Here is a 23,536-nt window from a genome sequence, read left to right as displayed (position 1 = left end):
TTGGGAAAGGTCTGAGAGCCGCAGCAGCAGCAGAAATAGAGAGAAGGGAACAGGAAGATCAACACATCTTCTTCGACAAGACTGAAAAGGACGATGAAGAACAGTGACAAAGGTAAGTGACATTTCTTGCGGGAAGCCAGAGGTCACGTCATTAACCACATGAAGGAGTCAAAGACAGACAGCGTTTTTGTTTTACTTGCTCTTTCCTGGAAGGGGAAAATGAACACTTCCGTGTTTTGAAAGCAGTTGTTTGTTTTGCTTCATTTTAAATTTATCTGTGGGATGCCGGGTTAAGCTCCAAGAAGAACTCTGAAATAGGAGACTGGTCCTCAAAAAGCACATGAGTGACAGGTGAAGCTGTAAGATGCTGGGAGAATAAATTTCTAGGAGTCAGTGATTTCCATGCCAGAAGGGCCAAGACAGACTCCAATTCAGTTTTCAAATAAAATCCACCTACGAAGGGTAGAGGGATATGATAAGCAGAGAAAAGAGGACAGCAGCAAAACTGAACTCACAGTCCTATGACCGACAGTGTTCACACACTCCCAGACCACAAAACACACCAACAATCAAGACACCGACAACCATAGCTGAATGCTACAGGAACACAAAATACAGTGTATGAGAAAGGAGAGAACACAGCCACGTAGCAAATCTCAATGCCAATACTGACTACCCGAGCCATGAGACACTAAACGGCAGACCACAAATTCCAAAAGCCTGCAGAAAAGAAAGAAGCAGCCCAACTGGGAAATCAGCAAGACCCAAGCACAGCTCCATCTGTCAGCTCACTGTACAGATTCCTCCCCTCCACACCAAGCTTTTGATCTAGAAAAACCACAAGGGTCGTGGTCAGACGCGTATATGTTACCATCTAGTTATCTAAAAGGGGATACAGAAGCTACGTTCCTAAAGAACTCGGGAGAGGAGGATTTTCACGGAGGGTACCAGGTAAGTAACCAAGCACCTGGATTTGAAGTATCCTTATCGTGCACCCATGTGTCCCCGTTTTCTTTTTAAAAACAGGGAACTTGAGACATAAGGCAAAAAAAAAAAAAGGCGGGGTCTTTTGTAATTAGGATGGGGCTGGGGGCATGAGCCGTAAAAAAAAAAAAGAAAGAAAAAAGTTACAAGATGCTCAGCTTCCACTGGCACCAAACGAACAGCCACAGTAAGAGCAACGTTGGGCATGTTCTAAAACTCCACGCATTTCGAAATACCTTTATGCCTACCCTTCACTTAAGTGGCAAGATATAATGGAACAGTAACTCGGGCAAAGCTGTTACAGTTCTGTCTCCAGTGCCTACCTATATTACTCAGTAAATTGGCCAAATCCAGTCCGCTCATTAGTGAAATGAGCTTGTTTGCATGGGTCCACACCAGAGGCCTCCTTTCCTTTTATCTCCCCTAATTTAGGGGCGCGCAGTGCCAGGCCCCAGCAGGCACACACTGGGTGCCACCGTCCTTTGTTCCAGAGGACTCTATTACCTCTAGCTCCACGGGAAAATCCCTAACTTCTGGAGGCATCCATTTCCCTGCCGGTAATGATGCCTCGCAGGGCTGTTTGCAGATTAATGAACGACTCTGTAAACCGTACGGCGCAACACAAAACGTACAGCCCAACTGCTTCCCGGCCTGGTCAACTGTAGCAACTTCGGGACTGAAACCACCAGGGGGTCGGAACGACTCGCACCCGGTGAGACCCGGCTAAGAATTCAGCCCCTGCCCTGGTCCCTCCCGTCACCCCGTTCAGCTTGCTGAGATCTCAACGTTCTCTGCACAAGCCAAGCTCCAGGCCTTCCCACGTCGCCCTGATTTTCTGAATAGTCCGAGAAGGGGGGACTCCGATGAGGGAGTCGGGAGAGGACACGATCGAATGACTCGCCCAAGGTCAAGACACCGGGGCAGAGAAGGAAATGCCGGCTTGTCAGCCACCGGAGGCCACGTCCCCCGCGCCTCCTTCTGCAACCGACGGGGAACGAGCCGCTCCCCGCTTCCCCGGCCGCAGGACCCCCGTGCGGGGGCGACCCCCGCCCGCCTCCGTGCACGCCCCGCCGAGCCCCTCCCGCCCGGCCGCCCGCGGCGGACCCGAGCCCCCGCACTGCGGCGCTCGCCCCGGGCCCTCACGCCCCCCGCGGACCTGCTCCCGCCGCGCGAGCCGGACCCCCGCTCAGGACCCCGAGAGCGTAAGTGTCCACACGGCAGCGCCCCGCCCGCGCGCTCCCTGCCACGTCCGCGGCCTCACGCACTACGGCGCTCCGAACCGGGCCTCCCGCCGCCGCCGCCGCCGCCGCCGTCTCCGCCACCGCCGCCGCCGCCGCAGGGCCCGGGCCGCCCGGCCTCCCAGTCCCAGCGTCCCCAGGGCAGCGCCCGCCCGAGCAGGCCGCGGACTTCCTCCGCCAGCTCCGCCCTCGCCGCAGCCCCGGGAAGAGCCCGCCGCCAGGGCCGACGGACAGCTCGCACGTCCAATCGGAACGGCACGCGCAGGGGGCGTGCTGACGGACTGCCTCAGCGACCAATAGGAGCGCGCGCGCCCAGGGGGCGCGGCTACCGCCCGCGGACCGCGCCCCGCCCGTGGACCGCGCCCCGCCCGTGCTTCCGCTGGGGCCGAGGGGGCGAGTGGAAACTTTCCCAGAGTTCCTCCGAGCTCCCGCGGACCCGAGGAGGGGTCGCGGCCGGGCGGAGGGGCCGGCGGAGGTTGGGCGGGGGAGGGGCGGGGGGTGGGGACGCGCGGGGCCCCTCCCCCTCCCTGGGAGCCGGCGGCTGCCTGGAGACTTGACCCTCGGGTGCCGCCCGGCGCCGGCTCCCCTCCTCCTCGTCCTCCCCGCGGCGGGCGTCTGTCGGGGCCGGGCGGATCGTGCCGCCGCGCGGAGCGGACGCGGCCCGGGGCAGGCCGGGCGGCAGCACCCCTCCCCCCTGGTGTGGCGCCCGCAGACGCAGCCCGGGCCGGCGGCCGCCTGCGGACGAGCCTGGGGCGCGTGAGCACGGCCCGGCCCGGCCCGCGAGGCGAGTGGTCCGCCGGAGGGCCGCCCCCGCACGGGGCCGCGGGGGTCGGGGCGTCCCGGGGGCCGCGGGGGGCAGGGCTGGCGGCCCGCACGCCCCCGCCCCCCCACCCGCGCCCATGGCTGCGCGCGGGGCCCCGCGGCGGCTGCACCGGCTGGCGCAGGAGGGCCGGCTGTGCGCCCTGCGGGAGGAGCTGCGGGGAGCCGGGCGCGCGGGCTGCGCGGGGCCGGCCGGGGACACCCTGCTGCACTGCGCCGCCCGCCACGGGCACCGGGACGTGCTGGCCTATCTGGTCGAGACCTGGGACATGGACGTCGAGGCCGCCGACCGAGACTACAAGCGGCCGCTGCACGAGGCCGCCGCGCAGGGCCACCGGGACTGCGTGCTCTACCTGCTGGGCAGAGGAGCCGCGGTGGACTGCCTCAAGAAAGCCGACTGGTAGGTGGCCGGGTTCCCCAAAGACACCCCCCCCCCCCGTTCCCCGCAGAGTCACGGATCCCCGTGGGCTTTTCCGCCTTGACACCGGAGCGTCTGAACTTGGCCCTGGAGGACAGATCAGCCTCTGCGAACAGCGGGGTACCCTTGCGGGGTTAACTGTTCCCAGACCTGTCCAAACCCTTTCTTTCCCTTTAGGGAACACTCTGGAACGCGATCGCACCGCGAATCGTCTGTGCTGCCTGCAGCAGGGCGACACCGGGCTGGGTCATGACTCTGCCAGTAACGTTGTTCTCACTTGTCTCTCTGGAGCAGAGGCTCACAGAAGGTCGTGAAGAAATGTTCAGGGAAGCCCCGTGTGCCCCTTCCTCAGTCTCCCCCAAAGTTATGGTCTCACACTTCTGCAGTGCAGTACCAAGAGGAAGGAACCGACATCACCACGACCCGTGTATTTTACCGCTTCCAGGATGTGTATGGTTTTAGCTCACAGATAGCCTTGCGTGAGCAGGTCCACAGACCAGACGTTCCGCAGTCACCATCACGCACACCAACTGCTCTTTGTTAGACAGACATAGTTTCCAGTACCACTGTGGGGGGCTCCTGGAAGTTGATGACATCCTAAGAGTCGTAACCTAATGAAGTTCCTGCCTGCAGGTGATTTCTGATCTGATGTCACTATGAACCCCAGTGGCTACACGGATAGTTAAGTAATGTGCTGTCTTGCCTGCTGGAAATGGTGGGTCAGCCCGCTTGATTGAGCACAAGACTAGTTTTCTTCTGCTGCTGGCCAACTGGTCTAAAGACCATTCCAACAGACGGAAGACCTCATACATGGCTCAGAACAATTCTGTGGCTAGGGGACTGGCCTCTCTGCAAAAAACCATTAAAGAGGCAACGTTCATTGGAGTATGTATGTGGGAGGTGTAATTGCAGTGAGTTGTTTTTTTTTTTTTTTAAGATTTTATTTATTTATTTGACAGATCACAAGTAGGCGGGGGGGGGGGGCGGGGGGGGAGCAGGCTCCCTGCTGAGCAGAGAGCCGGATGTGGGGCTCGATTCCAGGACCCTGAGATCATGACCTGAGCCGAAGGCAGAGGCTTAACCCACTGAGCCACCCCGCGGTGAGATATTTTTGCCCGTTCTCACCTTTCTGGCTTTGCAATACCTTCCCTGCTTTTTTAACCATCGTGCCTTGCTCAGGATTTATTCCCTCTGTGAAGTCCTTCTGGAAGATTCCAGCCTTCATTTATCTGGGTTCCTCCCTCTTAATTTCGTATTCACTCTCCTTACTACATCCTCCTGCCAAAAATATTGGTAATTAGTTAATATCATAGAAATCTTAGAAGACAGATCCTAGATGCAGCCTGTGACGTATCCTAGGTATAGTGAGTTCCTGCTGTGTGCCTGACACAGGTCCTAACCCCAGGAATCAGGAGGTAAATAAGACCTGCCCTTGCTTTCTGGGAGTTATGTCTCCCATGTTTTGCATATGAGAAACCAGAAGCTCATGGTATAGAAATGTCTTACCCAAGATCATTTATGAAAAAAGGAAGGCTAGAGCCACTTTCCTTCTTATTAGTGTAGTTTATTCCCATAATTGTGGACACAAGACCGTTCAGAAACTTATTATAATCACACTGTTCCATTTGTGTCTCCAAAGTATGCTCCTCGTGGGTAGGCACTGTATCAAATGTTCTTTTTTAGCCTTTTTTCAGCACACTTTAACTAATAAACAATTACTGATTAAAGTGAATGGAGTAAGTGCAGCAGAGTACCTTTAACACAAATATTATTCAAGACGGGGCGCCTGGGGCCGCTCAGGTCATGTTCCCAGGGTCCTTGAATAGAGCCCCACCTTGGGCTCCCTGCTCAGCGGGGAGCCTGCTTCTCCCTCTACCCCTCCTTCTGCTTGTGCCTGCTTTCTCTTTCTCCCAAATAAATAAAATCTTTAAAAAAATATATTATTCTAGACAAACTGTCCATGGTTTTCATTAACTCAGTTTGTCTCTGTCTCAGTTTGGTCCCACAGTTTAAACTGGCCCGGAAGCAGGTTTGCCTCCTCAGTAATCCCCTCCTGCAGGCACACCTACATCCTAATTTCTTTCCCTTTCTATTTCTCCCAGAGCCTCACGGTGGCCAGAAAAGTTGCTGCTCCACACAGATTTGCTGCTTCTCAGACCCCTCTAGGTTTTCCACCTCTGCCAAGGGCGTGTGCCTTTCAGAACACCCAGCCGCGCCCTTGTAATGTCTCAGCTGCCCTTCCGTCTGACAGTTTCTCCTGATTGGCCTTAGGACTCCTTTGATGATGGCCTGCACAAGGAAGAATCTGGAGGTGATCCAGGACCTCGTGGAACATGGCGCCAACCCACTGCTGAAGAACAAAGATGGCTGGAACAGTCTCCACATTGCCAGCCGAGAGGGCGACCCTCTGATCCTCCAGTACCTGCTCTCCGTGTGCCCCACCGCTTGGGAGACGGAGAGCAAAATCGGGAGAACGCCTCTGCACACAGCAGGTATGGCCAGGAGCTCTGCAGGGGCGCAGGCACAGGGGCGCAGGCCGCTCCCCCAAGCCCGCAGAATGCCTTCTAGTTAGGGGCCCCCACAGAGCTACAGGGGTCTGTGAACTCGCGGGCCAGGAATAAGAGCAGCTTTGGGGTATTTCGGCACAGAGTTTGTTCCTGTGGCTGATGGAACGTGGCCCATAACATGCTCTTTCTCGTATTCGTGTGTATCTGTCCTGTCCACCCCAGTTTGTTGGAAAGCTCATTCTGTTCTTCACTGTCTTTGACCTTGGGCAGGGGACTGAGTCTCTTAAGCAAATTTCCTCATCCCCAAAATAATGATGATAATGATGCCCACGTCGCAGGGTTGCTGTAGAGGTTAAGGAACACGATGTATCTAAGTCCCTTGACACACACTGAGCGCAGAACACACAGGCATGGCTATTTTCAGGATTCTGTTTACGTTGTCACTGTTACCCGCAGGAGGAAAAGAGACAGTATTTCCCTATACCTTCATTGATACCTACCACAGTGCTAATCTGTTTAAATAAATCTAGGGACTTGTAATTGAGTGCCTGCCTGAGTGTCTTTGACTTATCTAGTGATGATGTCAATAAAGATGTGGGATACAACTAATTATCCTTAAATCTGAATTATCTAGTCATAGATCATTTTAAATTACTGGAAAGCAGAAAGTGCTGTGATGGAAGACTCCATAGATAAAGACCTCAGGAGTCCAGGTCAAGAAATATAAAAAATGATCTGTAGCCTTCTGGATAGTACGTTGAATTAGAGTACAGGGCCTTGGTTTCTCAAAGCATCACTACCTGTGACATGATATAGTTTAGGAAATATTGTAGCTTCAGGGAGCAGTTAGGGACCAAGGAATTCTTTTTAAATCTTGATGGGTCAGTAGAAGAACTTTTCTCTGCTACGAATTGTTTGACTAGTTCCCCAAGAAACGATCAGCCCCTAGCCATTCACGGAAGAGAGTGGAGAACAGATAGTTGAAATCTTTGTTACTGAGTGTCATTCTCTTTAGTAAGAGAATTACATTCCTCCTTATTTTCTCATGGATCATTATTAATATGTTTTACATTCCCTGGGCAAAAACTGACCGGCCCTAAGGATTTGCAGCACAACACTGGAGGAAAGTTTAGGACTGAGAATTCGCCATGGACGTGCTCACAAAGAGTGAGTGTTGGCTAAGTGCCTATTAAGTGAAAACATCGTCGTTACCAGTTACCTAGCTAAATTTTTCTTTTTCTAGGATGGTAACAGTGTCCTTGATTTAATTACTGTTTCCCATCAGTCCTAGCTAAAAGGCTGGGGCAGAGAGAGACGGAAGGAGGAGTTTATACCTGCTCTGAACGCTCTGACTCTCCGCTCTCTTCTCCCAGCGATGCATGGCTGTTTAGACGCGGTGAAGGTGCTTCTCCAGAGGTAAGAACAAAACAAAAAATGGAGGAAAGGATTCACTAATTGTAACAGTTAATGTCGATGCTACAGGAAAAGCTCAGAAAAATAGCTCAGAAAGAAACTCAAGCACCCAAAGAGAGATGAACAAAGGACATAACTCAAAGAATTTACAACAAAAATCGCTGAGTAACATGAGACAAGAAAAAATCACCCGTGTATCTGCTCTTTCGGCCAGTTTTCATAGGCTCAATGCCTCAGCACCCTCTAAGCACTGTGCCAGATGCACGGGCCGCAGGAGAGGCTGGCCGGCACAGGTCCCCTCGTGGAGCTCGCACGCTGGCAGACGGGAGTCCCCGTTCACACCCCGCGAGCCCGAGGAGAACAAGGAGTCACGGGCTCCCTCCAGGAACATATGCCAGGATGACCCAACTGGACTGGGAGGGAGGAATCTTGGCCCCAGGGATAGTCAAGCTATGATCTGAAGGAGGCTGAGAGGGGGAGGCAGGGCCCCTTTCCAGACAGAGGTCACAGTCCCCGTGAATGCTCGGAGCCAAGGGAAAGCCTGGTGCTGTAGCAAACTGAAGGTCCGCGTGTGCGGGCGCGTCCGGAGCAATGGGGCGAACAGGGCGCCGTGAGCAAAGGCTGGTGGAGGGCGGACCCGGACGATGCGAGGACTTGAGATTTTGTTGAGAGTACGCCGGGCCATGGAAGGGCTTTAAGCAGAGTGCAGAGCGGACAGTAATAAGTTTGCATTCTTCAGAGATCCTCGCGTTGGAAAAGAGGGAGTGGGTTGGGGGGGAGCGGGAGTGGGTGTCGCGAACGTCGGGAGGCCGCTGCAGTTCCCCGGGAGAGAGAGGGCGGCAGCTGGGCTAAGACACCGACTGCAGGGGTGAAGAGAAGGACACGGAGGTCCTTAGGAAACGGAATCAGTGGATTCAGGTGAATCATTGATCACGGGAATGAGGGAAGAGACGTCCAGGATGACAGGCTTCTCGTTGAGCCACTAGGGATGCCATTTGCTGGGACAGAGAGCACTGGAGGAGCAGCAGGTTTGCTGGGGGGATGAGTTGCGTGTCCCTGCGAGGCACCCACGTAGAGATGTCGAGTGCCCAGCTGCCGACAAGATCCAGAGCCCACGGGAGGGGTATGAGCTGAGAAGCAGATGCGGGCATCATCGACCTAGAAATGACGACTGAACTCACGAGAGCGGAAGAGGTTATCTGAGCAGTTACTGAGTAGTAAGAAGAGAACAGGACTTCACTGTGAGGTAGCAAAGGTCCTACTGTGGGTGGAGAGCAGACAGGCCTCCATGAGGGCATATCAAAGCTGTAATTGAAGTGAAGAAGGGAGAACCAGGGGCGCCTGGGTGGCTCAGTAGGTTAAAGCCTCTACCTTTGGCTCAGGTCATGATCTCTGGGTCCTGGGATCGAGCCCCGCATCGGGCTCTCTGCTCAGTGGAGAGCCTGCTTCCTCCTCTCTCTCTGTCTGCTCTCTGCTTACTTGTGATCTCTCTCTGTGTCCAATATAAAAAAAAAAAAAAAGGGAACCAGTGCTCCAAGCAAAGAGGACCAGCACATGCAAAGGCAGCAAAAAGCTGGGAAGCTGGAGGAGATGATAATGAGCAAAAAGAGGGTAGGAGACGTAGGATCATAACAAAGGTAGAACAGGTGGTAAGAGGGGCCCAGAAGGTTTGACGGACAGGACCCTGAAGGAAAGGACAGAAGAAGAGAGGAGAGGTAGGAGAGGCAGAAGGTAGGTCAGGTAGGAGGCAGGACCAAGAAGGAAGTCGGACAGATAGGCCCGCAGAGGAGGTCGGAGCGGAAGACGGTAGGTCCACGCGGAGCTGGGACTGAGAGCAGGACCAGGGAGGCGGCCGGAGGCGGGCAGGACGGGCGACTGTGCAGAGGGCGGGGACGGAGGGTGGTCCCACGGGAGACTGAAGTAGGAAAAGGACAGGGAGGAACAGGAAGGCCAGGACAGGGGAGCAGTAGGGAAAGAGAAAGGCAGGATGCAGGGGAAGGTGGGCGGTGGGACTGAGAAGGTGGGAAAAGCAGCCCTGGGAAGGCGGTGGGAGCAGGAGGACCGGGAAGGAGGCAGGTGGCCCAGAGGAGCGTGGGGAGACGGGTCGATGCTGCCTTATCCTGACCCCGGGTGGCGAGCGTTTAGATTTTCCTCTGTGATCGGGAGATAAAGGTTTCGGGGAGGACTGGCCATGCCCACGGTGGTCCGGTGGCTGTGAGAAGGGTTAGCAAGGCAGGAGCCACAGCGGGAGAAGGGGACCCAGACCTGAGTTTTGGTGACCGGTCACGAGGGGGAGAGGATGCGCACAAGCAGGGTGAGGAAGTCCGAGGAGGGGCTGAGTTTGGGAGCCGGGGACCGCGCTCCGGTCTCTGTGGCCTGCGTGTGCGGCGGGGACCCGTCTGACCTGCCGCTTTGGGTTCATGTGGCAGGTGCGCGTACGAAGCCGACCGTGCGGACAGGTGCGGGTGCACACCCTTCATGGACGCGATTCAGTGCGGCCACACGGCCGTGGCCAGGCTGCTGCTCGAACAGCACAAGGTACAGAAACGGTCCTTCCCGTGGGTCTCAGATCAGGGGTCAGTGTCACCGTGGGCGAGGAGGAGGCAGACGTCCTTGTCTGGGGCCCCTGCGAGGGTCCCGTGTCGGGTGTGCGGGGAGCAATTAGGAGGAGGAGGGCCCAGCACGCTGCTGGTGCGCAGGAGTGACTGCTGGCCGCCCGCCAAGGGTGCCGTGGCCGGAGCGTGGTATCCCCCATGATCGGCCAGAGAGGCCGCGGGGCTCCGCTGGAAGGTCCCCGCTCCTCACACACGGCCTCCTCTCTCCGGCCCCCCAGGCTTGCTGGGCCACGCGGGATGCCCTGGGGATGCAGGCCATCCACAGGGCAGCCGTCACCGGGCAGAACGAGGCCCTCCGCTTCCTGGTGTCCGAGCTGGGCGCCGATGTGGACGCCAGGGCCGTACCCAGCCGCCTGACGCCGCTGCATTTCGCCGCTAAGGTTTGTCTCTCCGGGAAGACCTTCCTCCGCATGACGCGCCAGCTTTAGTTTGCACACGCCCTTGTTCTGTGTTCAGGAATAACGTTGTTTGCAGCCCTACGAATCCCCCCACGTAAAGTCCTGCTGCTCTGTCCTTACAGTAGATTCCAGAAGGGAGCATTGCAGCCGCGGACGCTCGCTGCTTACAGCCCAGCTTGGAGCGTTAGGAGAGTTTGGTGGGTCATCTTCAGCCGCACTGGCTGGCTGCCCCGACTGGCTTTCCCAGCAGCAGGAATAGTTATTTCCCGTGAGTGGCACTCTCCTGTCCCCCAGGAAGGCAGTGGAGAGATGAGGGGACCCACACCTGGCCAAGGCCATTGGGGGGATGGATGGGCCTCGCAGCCGTGATTCCGTGTCTCTCCGGTCCTCGCAGCCTGGCCGGTTGGACAGGAATCCTGTCAGGTGACACGTGCTGGGATGTGTGCTGTGACGGGCGTCCAGGAGGGGTCACGGTCTCCCTGTTTATCTTCGCTTTGAAATTCCAGCAAAGAGCGTGTTTGCTGGGAGAGATTCTAGAGCACGTATTCGGATGTCTGCTGCCGACTGTAGTCATGTAATTTGGCCTATGGAGTAGATCCTTTGTGTTTTCATAACCAAATGTTCCCAAAATCTGGATTTAACAGTTTACACTGGAACCTGAGAGCCATGCAGGTCTTTCTGTAGTTGTGAAAATTCCATTGTAGCAGCTGAGTATTTTAGAAAAAGTACGTGACCCGCATTAGTTGGTGTTGAAGGGCTCGTCGGGGCCCTTGTCCCAGGATAACAAGTGTACCTCACCCTCAGGAAGGACACGTGAGCACAGTCCAGCAGCTCCTGTCCTTGGGTGCTGACATCAATTCCAGAGACGAAAGGAAGCGATCAGGTACGGCTTCGTGTCCCGTGCGGCTGGGGAGTGACTAGTGGTGGATGTAAATGACGCAGGGACCTGGCTGTGGAACACGCTGGCTTCAGACCATCCCTCCAGCGGCTCGGCAGCCCGTCTTTGAAACAACGCGTTTGCGAAGCTCTGGAAATGTCGCTGTTGCCATGGCAGTGGTGGGGCCTGTGCTGGTCACACCATGACCACGTGTGCGCCTGGAAGCACTGGCTGGTGGATTCAGTGGCCCCCAGTTCAGATTCTCCCGAGGCCATATCTCTTTGGAGTGCGTTTGAAAACTAGAATCACTATAATTTCTTTTCAGGATTTATTTATGTATTTTAGGTGGTGGGAGTGTGCAGAGGGAGAGAGAACCCCGAACAGGTTCCCCACTGAGCAGTGAGCCCAACGGGGGGCTCCATCCCAGGACTCTGAGATCATGACCGGGGCAGAAGGCAGACGCTTAACCAACTCAGCCGCCCAGCTGCCCCCCACAATAACCTTTTTTTTTTTAAAGATTTTATTTATTTATTTGACAGACAGAGATCACAAGTAGGCCAAGAGGCAGGCAGAGAGAGAGGAGGAAGCAGGCTCCCCGCTGAGCAAAGAGCCCAATGCGGGGCTCGATCCCAAGACCCTGGGATCATGACCTGAGCTGAAGGCAGAGGCTTTAACCCACTGAGCCACCCAGGTGCTCCCCACAATAACCTTTTAAACGTGAGGCTCAGAAAGCTTTTCAGAGCTAATTCTTTAGACTCGGGTTAGAATAAGCCTCTGCAAACGTTGGGTGCACCACGGCATCTGGCAAGTGTCTGTGATGCTCAGGAGCCGTGTCCAAGGCTACGAGGACGGTCCCTACGTGCAGGGACACGAGTCTGTCTGCAGGACACAGGATCCTAGGCCTCACAGCGCCAGGAACCTGGAGCCCTGATTCCCGAAGGGGAGCAAGTGTCCGTTTGTTCATCACGTCATTCTCATTCACGGCAGTGTTTTTCCTGACGCAGAGAATTCACAGAACCTTTAAAATGGCTTCTGGGCCATTTAAAGTTGCCTGTTCGTGAACCTGCTTCATTGCTTGAGACAGAAATCTCTTACGTTCTCTCACTGGGTGATTCTTATACAGCCATTGCCAACCCAGTCAGGTTAAGAAGGAAAATGCTCTGATCCCGAAGAGGCAGGGGCACCGGGAGGAGTCGCAGAAACGTGGGAGAAGGATTGCTTTGGGGATGTAGCCGCTCGCCGGGCGGGCACCGCTGCGGGGTCCTGCTCCAAGTCCGTGTGGCTTCTGTGTCCCCGCAGCCCTGCACCTGGCCTGCGCCGGCCAGCACGCAGCCTGTGTCAGGCTCCTGCTGCAGTCCGGGCTGAGCGACTGTCCGGACGCCTCGGGTGCCCTGGCTCGGCAGCTGGCTCGCCGCGCGGACGTCCTCCAGTGCTTCGAGCGCTGCCCTGAGACCTGACAGTGCTTCTGAGCGAGGACGACAGGCGTGGTGACCACGTCCTGCTGCTGCGGTCGTCAGGATCCCCAGCCAGCGGGCCGTGAGGACGCCGGCTCCCGAGCCCGTGACCCGCACGCAGAGACTTTTCGTGACCCGGATTCGGCTTTTTCTGCCCTTTGAGGGGAGGTAGGGGATGTTCTTGGAGTCGGTGTCTGGAGCCCTCAGGGAAGCAGGTGGCCCGTGTGACTGTAACACAGTATGAGTTCACGTAACTATGTCACGTGTTTTGTGGGTAATGTCGTGGGGGGAGGCCAGGGCGAGGATGTTGACGGTGCGGGGGCCGGAAGCACAGCTGGCCGCTGCTTCCTTCCCGCCTCGCTTCTTGGTTCATTACGGTGGTTTCGCTCTGGTTTGTAGCCTGAAAGGGACGCCTGCCCAGACATACGCAAGGAAATAATGGAAATATTTGTACTTTCTAAGCGCTGCTGGTTAAGCTATGTTTATTGTTTTGTGTTTTTAAAGATTTTATTTATTTGACAGAGGTCACAAGGAGGCAGAGGCAGTCAGAGAGGAGGAAGCAGGCTCCCTGCTGAGCAGAGAGTCCAAATGGGGCTCGATCCCAGGACCCTGAGATCATGACCAGAGCCCAAGGCAGAGGCAGAGCCCATGGAGCTACCCAGGCGCCCCGAGCTATGTTTTAATCTCGAGGTTACTTTTATTTAGTGGTTCTGCGTGGGCTGTCTTCAGATAACAAACACACCTAAGAGACGCAGGTGCGAGAGTCCCACTGGAAGAATGGCCTTTGTTCTGCAAGCGACTGGCCGCACTTCCTATCCGGAGCCCCTGCCCCCTGCAGCCTGGGGGCATTGAGGACACTTGACTCTGTAACCAAAAGTTCTGGAGCAGTTTAAACAGATCGAAGGGAGGCTGCATGCTCAGACCTTCGGATTCTTTTCCTTTTTCCTTTTGGGGGAAAGTGATAAAAATCATCTTCTCTGGGTCACAAAGAATAGTTAATCCAGGTTGGTCTTTGGAAATGACATGTGTCGGGCACAGGCCAGACTCGATCCTCTCTGCTGGTCGCGAGCTGGTCAGGACTGACTGCACGCTGGCCCGGCCTGATCGTCGTGCTGGCGGGGGAAGGAGTGAGACTTTCCAGTTCTCTGTCATCGCAGACAGCACAGGTTGGTTCCCAGTGTGACAGCCAGCATTTGCTGGCGTCATCTGTCTCATGACCTCTGAGTGGCCTCCGGTGCGACCCACGCCAGTCTGAGCTTTGGTTCCTGCTGCTTTGGAGATAACCCGTGTCGCTGCCCTTTGGGTCTGAAGATGGTCCTGCTACCTGCAGGGGGATCAGAGGGGCATTGGGGGCGCCGGCCGCCCTCCCCGCTCACACGCACGCAGCTTCCCATCGCGGCGGCTCGAGCGGGGTCCCCACACACCTCCAGCTGTGTGTCTGCCCCACCAACCAGCATGAGGCCGCGTTTTCGCTCCCCACACGTTCCCGACTCCATTCTGTGGTGTAGACCGTGGCTGCTGAAGCTTCTGGAGGACCAGAGACCACAGTGTCGACGCCAGTGGTGTTGATTGTGGCGAAGGGGGCCGGGATGGTCCAGAAACCACCTGCCCCTCGGGTCACCTCGTGGGAGCTTGAGTCCACCTCCAGGGAGGCCCCACCAGGCCACCCGATCTGAAACCCTGACCCCCCGTCCCCCGTCCCTGCTTGTTTGCTCCTTGTTAGTCCTGACTGGCCACACGTGTGGGTCCTGCTCTTCGTTTCCTCTGTCTCCGCGACGCGACAGGAGCGTGAGCTCCGGGGCAGGACTTTGTCTGCCTTATTCACTCGCTGTCTACACGGCCCGGACGGTGCCGGACACGGAGCGGGGTTTAAGTTATTATGTGGTCCATGTGTGAGTGGGGGTTTGTACTTCTGGAACACGTGCTGTGTCCTGGACACGGTGCTGAGTGCCGGACCCACATGCCCTCTCTGTGGCCCCCCACCCCGTTTCGACTCCACCTCGGGCACCCTTTCTCCGCCAGACTTGGGCACCAGCCCCCAACTCACACACACTGCCCCTCCGCGGGGTGACCAGGCCTCGCTACCCGACAGGTGGGTCAGTAGTCCTCGGTCACAGGCCTCTCACTTCAGGGGTCTGAGTCCTTCCTGTCCTCTAGAAGCCCGGCCCCCACCACGGCTGATGACACACACCTGGGTTTTTCTGGCTTTTCCTGAAGCTGGGGTGCCCCTGCTTGTGTGGCCCCTGGCCGTCTGGTCTGTTCTGGGGCCCACCTCTGCGGGGACACTCCACCCCTGTGACCCTGGCCTGTTCTAGACCTTGCCACACCCAGTTTATCCCAAACCGACTTTCTCCGTAGGCTGCTTGCACATGAACCCGACTGGCCACCACGTCGATGTCCCTGCAGTTCACTGTCTCTCTGTGACTCCCAGGTTCAAGCCCTCCGGCCATCATGCAGACCGTGGCGGTGTCGGCCTGCTGACGGTGCCCCCTACCCCCTGGGCCCACCCTCCTCGACCCCATCCCCCACACGACGGTCCCAGAGCTCTCACCAAGGTGATCTGGGCAGCTGACCACTGACGTGTTTTCCCACCCATCTCCTCAAGGGCTGTTGACTGGTCCTGCACGCCCCCCGACCCAGCGTGAGGGTTTGTTCCTAAGACCAATAGGGGCAGAAGCCTCTGGAAGGAGATAGAAATCAGTAAAAATTGTAATCCCTTGAAAATAGCCACAGCCTGATGTATATTACTGTGAAAAAATGTGTAAGAAAATATTCACAAGACAAAATAAAAAGGAGATCTCAAAACAGAAAAGAAAGTACACACGTCAGGCCAAAAATGGAGAATTCCATGCAGGGACCTCAGGTGCCCCCGGCTTGTGATTCCCACTCTGCCCCGCACTGCTGGAGGCCGCCAGCAGGGGGCAGACCTGAGAGCAGGCCGTGGGGTCCCTCCAGCTGGCAAGGCTCCCCAAAGGTTCCAGTGGTGACGGAGAAACAGAGATCACCTATTTCCCACCGCCCAGAAACAACCCTTACTTCCTCCTGCCTGTACTGTATGTTGGAGGTGAGGCTGTGCACAGTCTCCCCTAGCTTTAGGGCTAACCCTGCAAAACTCTGCACACCTTTTATTTTAATCACTAACGCTTCTCGGTGTTGCTGCCGTATCTATTCTGACACTGTCATCTTGTTTTGCTTTGGTAAGAGCGGAACTGGGACATCCGTGCAGCCCTGGGGCTCGGCAGGAGCAGAGACAGGGGTGTCAGAACTGACAATGGCTCAGGTCTGATCTCGGGTCAGGGCCGTGTGGGGCTGGGAGTTGGAGGGGCCGGTGGGGACAGGGGACTGCTGGGTCCAAGCAGGCCTCACTCTTGGAGCTGCTGAGTGGTGACAAGACAGGAAAGGTAGAAAGACCGTTGAACAGCACAGGTTTTCTCAGAAAGGGTGAGACCCCAGTGTTTCAGGCTCAGATAAGGGCTGAGTTCATTGGGTCCAGGCTCTGCGGGATGTGGGGAAGGAAGGGGAAGAGAGCCTGAAAGCCCCAGGGCTTGGGATGCCAGGGTCAGGGTCAGGATCGGGTGCACACGAGAAAGAAGAGGGATGGCGAGGGGGAAGTTTCCAGGGCAACTGCGTGCACGGCTCGTGTAGCATCAGTATTGGCGGGTGTGGGGTTGGCGGAGCACGTGTGTCGGTGGGAACTTACAGTCGGGGTATTTATGGACTTTTCAAAACTGCTTCCCGGAGCCAGCAAGGGTGTGGAAGGCGTCACTGCCTGGAGGCGAATGGGGTCCTTACGCAGAGGGGACAAGGTGGAAGTGAGGGCCCAGCGGTGGCGGGAAGGACTTGCTGGGTGTGCGGGATGGAAGCCGGTCACAGCCCGTCCAGAGGCTCGGTTCTAGGGACCGGCCCTGAGAAGAGCCCTGGAGAGAGATCACGTGCCTCTGCTGCTCGCTGGGCCTCTGCCCCATCTCTGAAGGGCCCCGTGGACTCTGGTGTGAGGGGCTCCCGGGCCCCTGAAGCCACATCTGGGGATACATCTGTCCCACCCCGTCCTGCCCCGTTCCGGGCGTTGTCACAGGGCGGGGAGACGGCGGAGCGTGGTTTGTGGGACGGGCCAGAACCAGGCTGCCGGGATTCAGATGCAGTCTGGTACCACCGTGTGACCTTGGGAAAGTCATCTGGAATTTCGAGGCCTGCTGTAGCAGGGGAGACAGACTGGACCCTGGCAACTAGTTACGGATGTGAAACGTCAGGGAGTGGGAGTTCTGGGAAGGAAAGTAGAGCAGAGAAGGGGCAGGGGCCGTGCGGGGGTCGCGGGGGGGGGGGGGGTCGCAGGGGAGGCCCGGAACAAAGTGTGTGGCCCTCTGGGGAGGACGCTCCGGGGGCAGCGAGACCAGCGTGCAAGACCGGCCCCTCCGCGTGCAGGGAGAGCGGGATGCCACCAGCTGTGGCCGCCAACAGGAAGCCGGGCAACCAGGCCATTCGGGGCCATTCTACCGTGGGAGGCCACAGGAGGGTGTGAGCCGCGGAGGGAGGAAACCCGCCTGAGCTGGACCGGGACCGTTCAGAATGCCAGCTGGGGGCAAGAGCCTGGCCAGAGGACATCACGCGAGCTCAGGGGAGGTGCGGCGGTGACAGGCGCCAGCCCACGGCCCTGTGTCCAGGGAGATCAGCAGCACTTACCCGTGACCCGGACGAGGAACGTGAGAGAAACAGGAGAGGTGCAGACCGGGCCTGAGCGAACCGAGAGTGGAATCGCCACACATCGGGCCGAGGAAGATGGACAGCGGGCGGGCAGGGGAGGAGTGTGGGAGTGCGCCTGGACGCTTGTTGGGCACGAGCTGCACGGTCCAGTGGGGCGTTAGACGGGAGCCGTGAGGTGTGGGTTTGCACCCTGGACAGGCTGCGGTGCTGGCATGGAGGCTGCCGGTCTGGCCAGCGGCGTGAGAGCCCCCGGCCCGGGAAATGCAGAAGGACATCGGCGTCCTGCTCTCTGCAGCCACATCAGCTGCTCAGCTGCGGGTGCAGAGAAGGCACAACATTGGGTTTTCTCAAGGTGGGCTAAGGGGGGATGCCGGGTGGGGGGGGGGGGCTCATGGGTTAAGTGTCTGCCTTCGGCTCGGGTCATGATCCCAAGGTCCTAGGATCGAGGCCCACATTGGGCTCTGCCCGACGGGGAATCTGCTTCTCCCTCTGCCTCTGCTCCCCCTGCTTGTGCTCCATCTCTCTCTCTCTGACAAATAAAATCTTTTAAAAGGGGGGGTAGTAAGTAGAGCAAAGGGTGATTCCGCGCAGTATCCAGTTCATGGGGTACACCTCCAGCCTGCCGGTGCCCGCAGCTGCCGGCCGTCGGATGCCCCCTGCCCTCAGGGAGAGGCCCCTCCCGGCCCTGCACACAGTGGTGAGGGCCCACGCCCCTGCCATGGCCTTGACCTCACTTCTTAGCTTCTCCAGACTCATTCCTTCTGCAAAATGAAGCAATAACATGCCAACTTCATGGAGTCATCGGAAACTTTAACCGAGTCTCTGCGTGTAACACTCCGCGCTCGCCAAGCCCAGGACGAACAGGAGACGTCCGAGGTCCTCGAAGGCCAGGGGAGGCCACGGGAGCTCCCAGAGTGATGGGTCCTTCCAGGCTCCGGACTCCCATCTCTCCTCCACGTCTCTGCTGCACACTTGGTAGCTACGATCGCGTGGTTTGCCGCGTGTGAGGCTGCGTGAGCTCTGCTCGGGCCTGCTGAAGTCGACCCTGGTGCCTATCTCACTCCTGCAGCCCAGGAGCACCGTGCCCCGTGCCTGACCCGTGTCACACCTTCAGGGAATTCTTTGTGGATTTGAAATAAGCTTATCCGATGTAACTCTCATGCACCTGATTTAATGAGTTTTTATGATAAGAGTAATAAGCCTCTTCCTGGTGAAAAAGAATCCAGACAACGCAAGTAAAAATCCCCCCTCCAGCCTGTTCACTGACCTGAAGGAACCGCTGTTGGGGGCTTCCCAACCAGCAGCGGACCGGCGCGTTCTGATTACCTACCAGACCCTGTGCTTAGTGACGTACCAGCGCACCCTGGACGGGGCTTCTCACTCGTCCCCGCAGACCTGCCGCCTCTCTCTCCCACCATGTCATTCACAGTGCTCCGTAATCTGCCCATAGACATTCAGGAGGCACCCAGGGTTTTTGAGAATCGCCGTTGTCAACAGCAGCACGGTGATCGCGGATCTCTGTGTCCTTCTGTGTAGAAGTGGAGGAGAAATTTCTAGACGCGGGTCAAGGACATGTTGTTAATGTGTGTGGCGGGGTGTAGCAGGGCCTGAGAGCAGCACGCGTTCCAGCCGGTGTGAGGAACCAGAGGTTTACTGCACTTGTGGGCTGCTGTGCAGAAACGTAGCAAGGTTCAAAGACAGGTTTTGGTCGAACATGAGGAATGACTTTCCAGAGCCAACCTGCAGACCTGGGCCTCGAGAAGTCCTACCTTCCTCGTCAGGCAAATCCCTGCTGGCTGGGCGGCTGCCCCTCGCCTGCCAGCTGCAGCAGCGTGCCGTCTAGGCTGAAGCGGAAGCGGTCAGGGAGTCTCCTGGAAACAAATCACTGATGACCGTCTGCCCCCAGGAGCGCCGGTTCCTCCCCAAACTCAAGCAGCAGAATCCAGCTCACATCCAGAAGTCCGGCTCTACCGGAGCCTAGGGGCCGTAGTTTATAACTCTCCTGCTTCTGTGATGTATGAGGTCACGTGAGAAGGAGGTTGGGGTGCGCCTGGAGTGCCACACACCCACCACGCTGGGTTTTGCCAAAATCCCTTCCAGAATGCCTCCACACGTGAAGGTGCCTGAGTCTAACATGCCACCAGCAAAGCTGGGTCACCACACCTGATTTCTACTAACCTGGCTTAATAGCTCATTATTTCAAGTTTGTGTTTAATTATGGGTCAGATCAAAGATTTTTAGATCTGCTTATTGACTTTTTGTGTTTTTTATCTGTTTTAGTTAGCTATTACCTGGTAACAAACTACCTCAAGGGGCTCCTGGGGGGCTCAGCTGGTTAAGCACCTGACTCTTGATCTCAGCTCAGGTCATCATCTCAGGGTTCTGAGTTCAAGCCCCACATTGGGCTCCGTGGCTTAAAGCAACAGCTGTTAATTATTTCTCAAGAGTCTGTAGGTGGGGTGCCTGGGTGCCTCAGTCAGTTCAGCGTCCCACTCTTGGTTTCTGCGCACGTAGTGATCTCAGGGTCACGAGATCCAGCCCCATGTGGGCTCTGCGCTGCGCTCAGCGGGGGTGTGCTTGGAATTCTCTCTGCCTCCCCTCCCCTCATCTCCGGCTGGCTCACCTGTGCTCTATTTCTCTCTCTCTCTCTAGTACCAAAAAAAAAAAAAAGAAAGAAAGAAAGAAAGAAAACAAACTCCACGGGTCATTGGGTGGTTTTGCTGACTCTGGCGGAACTCCACTGCGAGCTGGGCTCACTCGTGTGTCTCGGGTCAGCGGCCGGGCCGCGCCGGCTGGGACTCGCTGGCCTGATGGTCCTGACAGTGGCAGGGATCCAAGAGAGGAGGGAGGACGACTCAGTGCGTTCCCCGCATCTGCTGTGTGCGTGCAGACACCCCTGCCATGTCAGCCAAAGCGGGCCCCGCGGCCAGGCAGCCAAGGGCAGCCTGAGTGCGTGAGGCCACCAGCCCACGCGCGCGGCAGACCGGCTTTGAGGGGGCCGTTTATGGAAATCAGTCTTTTGCGTTATCTTTTGTCTCTTGTTTCGTGTCTTGCTGATTTGTAAGAGTCTATTTATGTGCAGTAGCTTCACACAAAACGCAGAGTGTGACGATAAAATGTGGGCTGGGTGTTTGGAAGTCAAGACAAATGATGGGATGTCTAAAACCAATCGTTCTCGTGGTGCGGACCCACGGAGCCTCGCTGGGTGGTGGCGGAGGGGGCCCAGCTGGGACACGAGGCGTTGTGCTTCCTCAGCCACATGCGGCCTCAGGGGAGCAACGCCCAGAGTTCTAGAGTTTCCCTCTGCGCGGCCCACGGCAGGCCCACGTTTCCCGAAAATCCACACTCAGCTAAGGTTCGGATGGACGCGGAAGGCCTTGGTGCCAATTCCAGCCTGGGGGCTGCTCCCTCCTGGGCTCAGAGCCCCGGGCCTCGTGCCCTTCCCTCCCCAGTGACCCTGTGGACGGAAATCTCCCTGCAAGCAGAGAAACACGCTCCACACGCCAAGAAAGCAAGCTCATTTCTCTCCCAGGTAGAGCTTGGGCCAGACCAAGCTCCGACGAGTCAGCTCAGCCCAGACTCGGGGTGTCGGTGACCCGCAGCCCCCTCCTGGGGCTGCTGCCATCCCGAGCACGCGGCCTGTGTGGGGTCCAGGCCGGCTTACCCGCCTATGACGGGGACAAGGACGAAGGGAGGTCACGCCCCTTTTTTAAGGTGGCGTGTGTGTCATTTCCACTCACACCCACAATCTGCCTCCACCCTCAGGAGTCTAAAATCTGAAAGCAGAACGACCCTTGGGGCATCTGGTGGTGCATCTGGGGAACCATCCGACTCTTGATTCGGGTCAGGGCAGGATCTCGGGCTGGTGGGCCCCGAGTCTGGCTCTACATTCAGCTGGGAGCTGGCCTGTGATTCTCTCTCTCTCTCCCTCTGCCCTCTCCCCAGTCACGCTCGGGCGCACTCTCTCTTCCTCTCTCACTCTCAAAATACATAAACAAATCTTTAATTAAAAAAAAAAAAAAAAGGGGGGACGCCTGGGTGGCTCAGTTGGTTAAGCAGCTGCCTTCGGCTCAGGTCATGATCCCAGCGTCCTGGGATCGAGTCCCACATCGGGCTCCTTGCTCCGCAGGCAGCCTGCTTCCCCCTCTGACTCTGCCTGCCATTCTGTGTGCCTGTGCTCGGTCTCGCTCGCTCTCTGACAAATAAATAAATAAATCTTAAAAAAAAAAAAAAAAAAAAAAGCAAGCCTTGTTAGAAATCTGCATGGCGGGCGCATGGGTGGCAGGGGCCACTCGGGAGCTGTGGGGACAGAGTGCGGGAGGCTGTCTCCAGGAAGCAGCGGCATCCGGGCCGGGACCGGATGTGGGGGTAATGTTGGCTCGTGGAGGTGACAGGAAGGCCTTTCCAAGCAGGGTCCACAGCAAGGATGTGATAGAATGAGATCCGGGGCGCCAGATGCGGTGCAGTACATTGGAATTTCAGGTAAATGAATTACTGTTGCGTGTTAGCGCGTCCCAAGTGTTGCACGGAGCACACTCACTAAAAATGGTATTTGTCGTGTGTTTGAAATTCAGACTGAACTGAGCATCTGCGTTTTCGTGTGCAGGGTTTGGCCACCCTGAATAAAATGCTAATTCATGTATCAACTTGGCCTCTTTCTATAAAGGGGGAAAACAACGTGTCCTTTAATCCGTTTTGTTGAACTTGACTTGTTAGCTGAACACGCAAAAAACCCGAGGTGAGCTGAATTTGGAGCCCAGCGTCTCCGCCATTGCTAAACGATCCACCTCAAAATCTCAGAAGCTTGACAGAAGAGAGGTGTGCTTCTCGCTGACAGACCGTCTGTGTGTTCTTGGCAGGTGCCCCCCCAACCCCGGGCAGTTTTCGCCGAAGCGGTGGCGCCACCTCCTGGAGTCCTTTGTGGTCTCACAAACCGGGAAGGGGCAGCCCAACAAGCCACGTGGCTCCCCCGTGGGTAGGTCTGCAAATGGCACACATCAACGCTGGCATCTTCCCAGTTGCAAAACCAGACGGGTGGCTCCACCCAGATCCAAGCGGGGCCAGGAAACGTCCTCTTCCTGTCGGCCCCGAGCTCGCTGCTGCCCAGACAAGTGCCCATAATTGAAGGGATGTGGTTCTGTTCAAATCACGGCCCTGCCTTTCTGTGTGCACGAGACTCGGGATCAAGTTCCAAAATTTTCTCACTGGTGGAAAGGCCACACGGCACCTCCCTTGCGGCAGTGGTGTCCAGGCCTGAGGCCCGGGTGCAGAAGCTCTGAGGGTAGAGTCGGTATATAGCATCGGCACTTTGTTTGCCCCCTGGTAAGTTATCTGCCCGGCTTGCTGCCGGGTGCTGGTTTCCCGAGAGCAACGCAGAACAGTCGTATCCAAGTGTTTCCTGTCTTAAACTTTTAAATCTGAGAAACCATCCAATCGAGTCAAGCCGAGGTTCAGTCACGTTGGTAACTCGGCCGAGTTCACACCGCCGAGCGTCTCAAACTCCAGCCGGCGCCACGCGCTCTCAGTAACCAGGGCGCGGCGCTCACCCGCGTCCACACGGTCACCTGCGGGCATATCCGCGTGCAGGAGTCCAGCTGCATTCGCTCCTTTCTTCCGGCAGTCGGGAGAGCTGGGTGCCTTCCCTTTCAGGTATCAGAGCTGGGTGCCGGCTGGAACCTGCTGGAAGGCCAGGTCCCTGCTCCGTGCGTCCGCGTTGCCTGTGTGGAATCTGGCGGAGAGCCTGGGAAACGCTCCGACCTCCTCTCGCTGGCTTCAGCCCCGCACCTGACGGCTGTGCCCAGCCCAGCCCAGCCCAGCCGTTCAGACGTTAGTCTCTGCGGAAAGTGAGTTGCTAATGACAACAGACCATGAAACAGCCCGACCACAGTTCCTCCCGCTTTCCTTTTTGGTTTTCAACCTGGTTTCATTTTGCCAGTGCAAGGGAACGTAGGAGACGGAACTTTCAGTGACCCAGCAGCAGAGCCTGAGATCTGCTCTTCCGAGCGCCACGCCTGGGCCACTTGGGCGGCCCAAAGTTCATCTTTGCCGTTTTCCCAGAGACAAGGCAGCGTGAGCGAGAGAGAATCATGAGTGCATGAGTTTCCCAGAAATC

The 23,536-nt window shown here is 57.0% G+C and overlaps 2 protein-coding genes across 11 annotated transcripts in view; one reads left to right on the top strand and one right to left on the bottom strand.

Moving 5' to 3' along the window:
* The window catches only part of FBH1 (F-box DNA helicase 1), a 47,814-nt gene extending 45,461 nt beyond the window's left edge, over positions 1-2,353 (bottom strand). Inside the window, exon 1 of one of the 4 annotated variants that reach the window (XM_059183733.1) lies at positions 2,250-2,353. Coding sequence is in view for 1 of the 4 variants with exons in the window: in XM_059183732.1 (XP_059039715.1) it covers position 2,250 (1 nt within the window). In the remaining 3 variants the exon portion in view is untranslated. The other 3 variants (XM_059183732.1, XM_059183734.1, XM_059183735.1) reach the window with 3 other exon arrangements.
* A 258-nt stretch (positions 2,354-2,611) lies between these two features.
* Positions 2,612-23,215, top strand: ANKRD16 (ankyrin repeat domain 16). 7 transcript variants are annotated; one of them, XM_059183725.1, is made up of 8 exons: positions 2,624-3,441; positions 5,731-5,951; positions 7,340-7,382; positions 9,809-9,917; positions 10,213-10,374; positions 11,197-11,275; positions 12,569-13,889; positions 15,082-15,449. In XM_059183725.1, the coding sequence occupies exons 1-7, from the start codon at positions 3,122-3,124 to the stop codon at positions 12,724-12,726; spliced, it is 1,092 nt and encodes a 363-aa protein (XP_059039708.1). In that variant the 5' UTR covers positions 2,624-3,121; the 3' UTR covers positions 12,727-13,889; positions 15,082-15,449. The 7 variants fall into 7 exon arrangements, with proteins under 7 accessions (XP_059039713.1, XP_059039707.1, XP_059039712.1 ...); XM_059183726.1 differs by lacking the exon at positions 15,082-15,449 and having other exon boundaries at positions 12,569-12,891; positions 13,246-13,715; XM_059183730.1 differs by lacking the exons at positions 12,569-13,889; positions 15,082-15,449 and adding an exon at positions 10,515-10,660 and having other exon boundaries at positions 2,612-3,441; positions 7,252-7,382.
* Positions 23,216-23,536: the final 321 nt, after the last annotated feature.

This window comes from Mustela lutreola, chromosome 8, assembly GCF_030435805.1.
Source record: "Mustela lutreola isolate mMusLut2 chromosome 8, mMusLut2.pri, whole genome shotgun sequence".
Taxonomy (NCBI): Eukaryota; Metazoa; Chordata; class Mammalia; order Carnivora; family Mustelidae; genus Mustela; species Mustela lutreola.
This window is presented reverse-complemented; position numbering and strand designations above follow the sequence as displayed.

What these genes read in the sequence shown, in the direction of transcription:
- ANKRD16 (XM_059183724.1), top strand. Translation starts at nt 3,122, where the DNA reads ATGGCTGCGCGCGGGGCCCCGCGGCGGCTGCACCGGCTGGCGCAGGAG. An exon ending in TGCCTCAAGAAAGCCGACTG is followed by an intron (nt 3,442 to 5,730) that starts GTAGGTGGCCGG and finishes GATTGGCCTTAG; the next exon opens with GACTCCTTTGATGATGGCCT. An exon ending in CGCTGCATTTCGCCGCTAAG is followed by an intron (nt 10,375 to 11,196) that starts GTTTGTCTCTCC and finishes CCTCACCCTCAG; the next exon opens with GAAGGACACGTGAGCACAGT.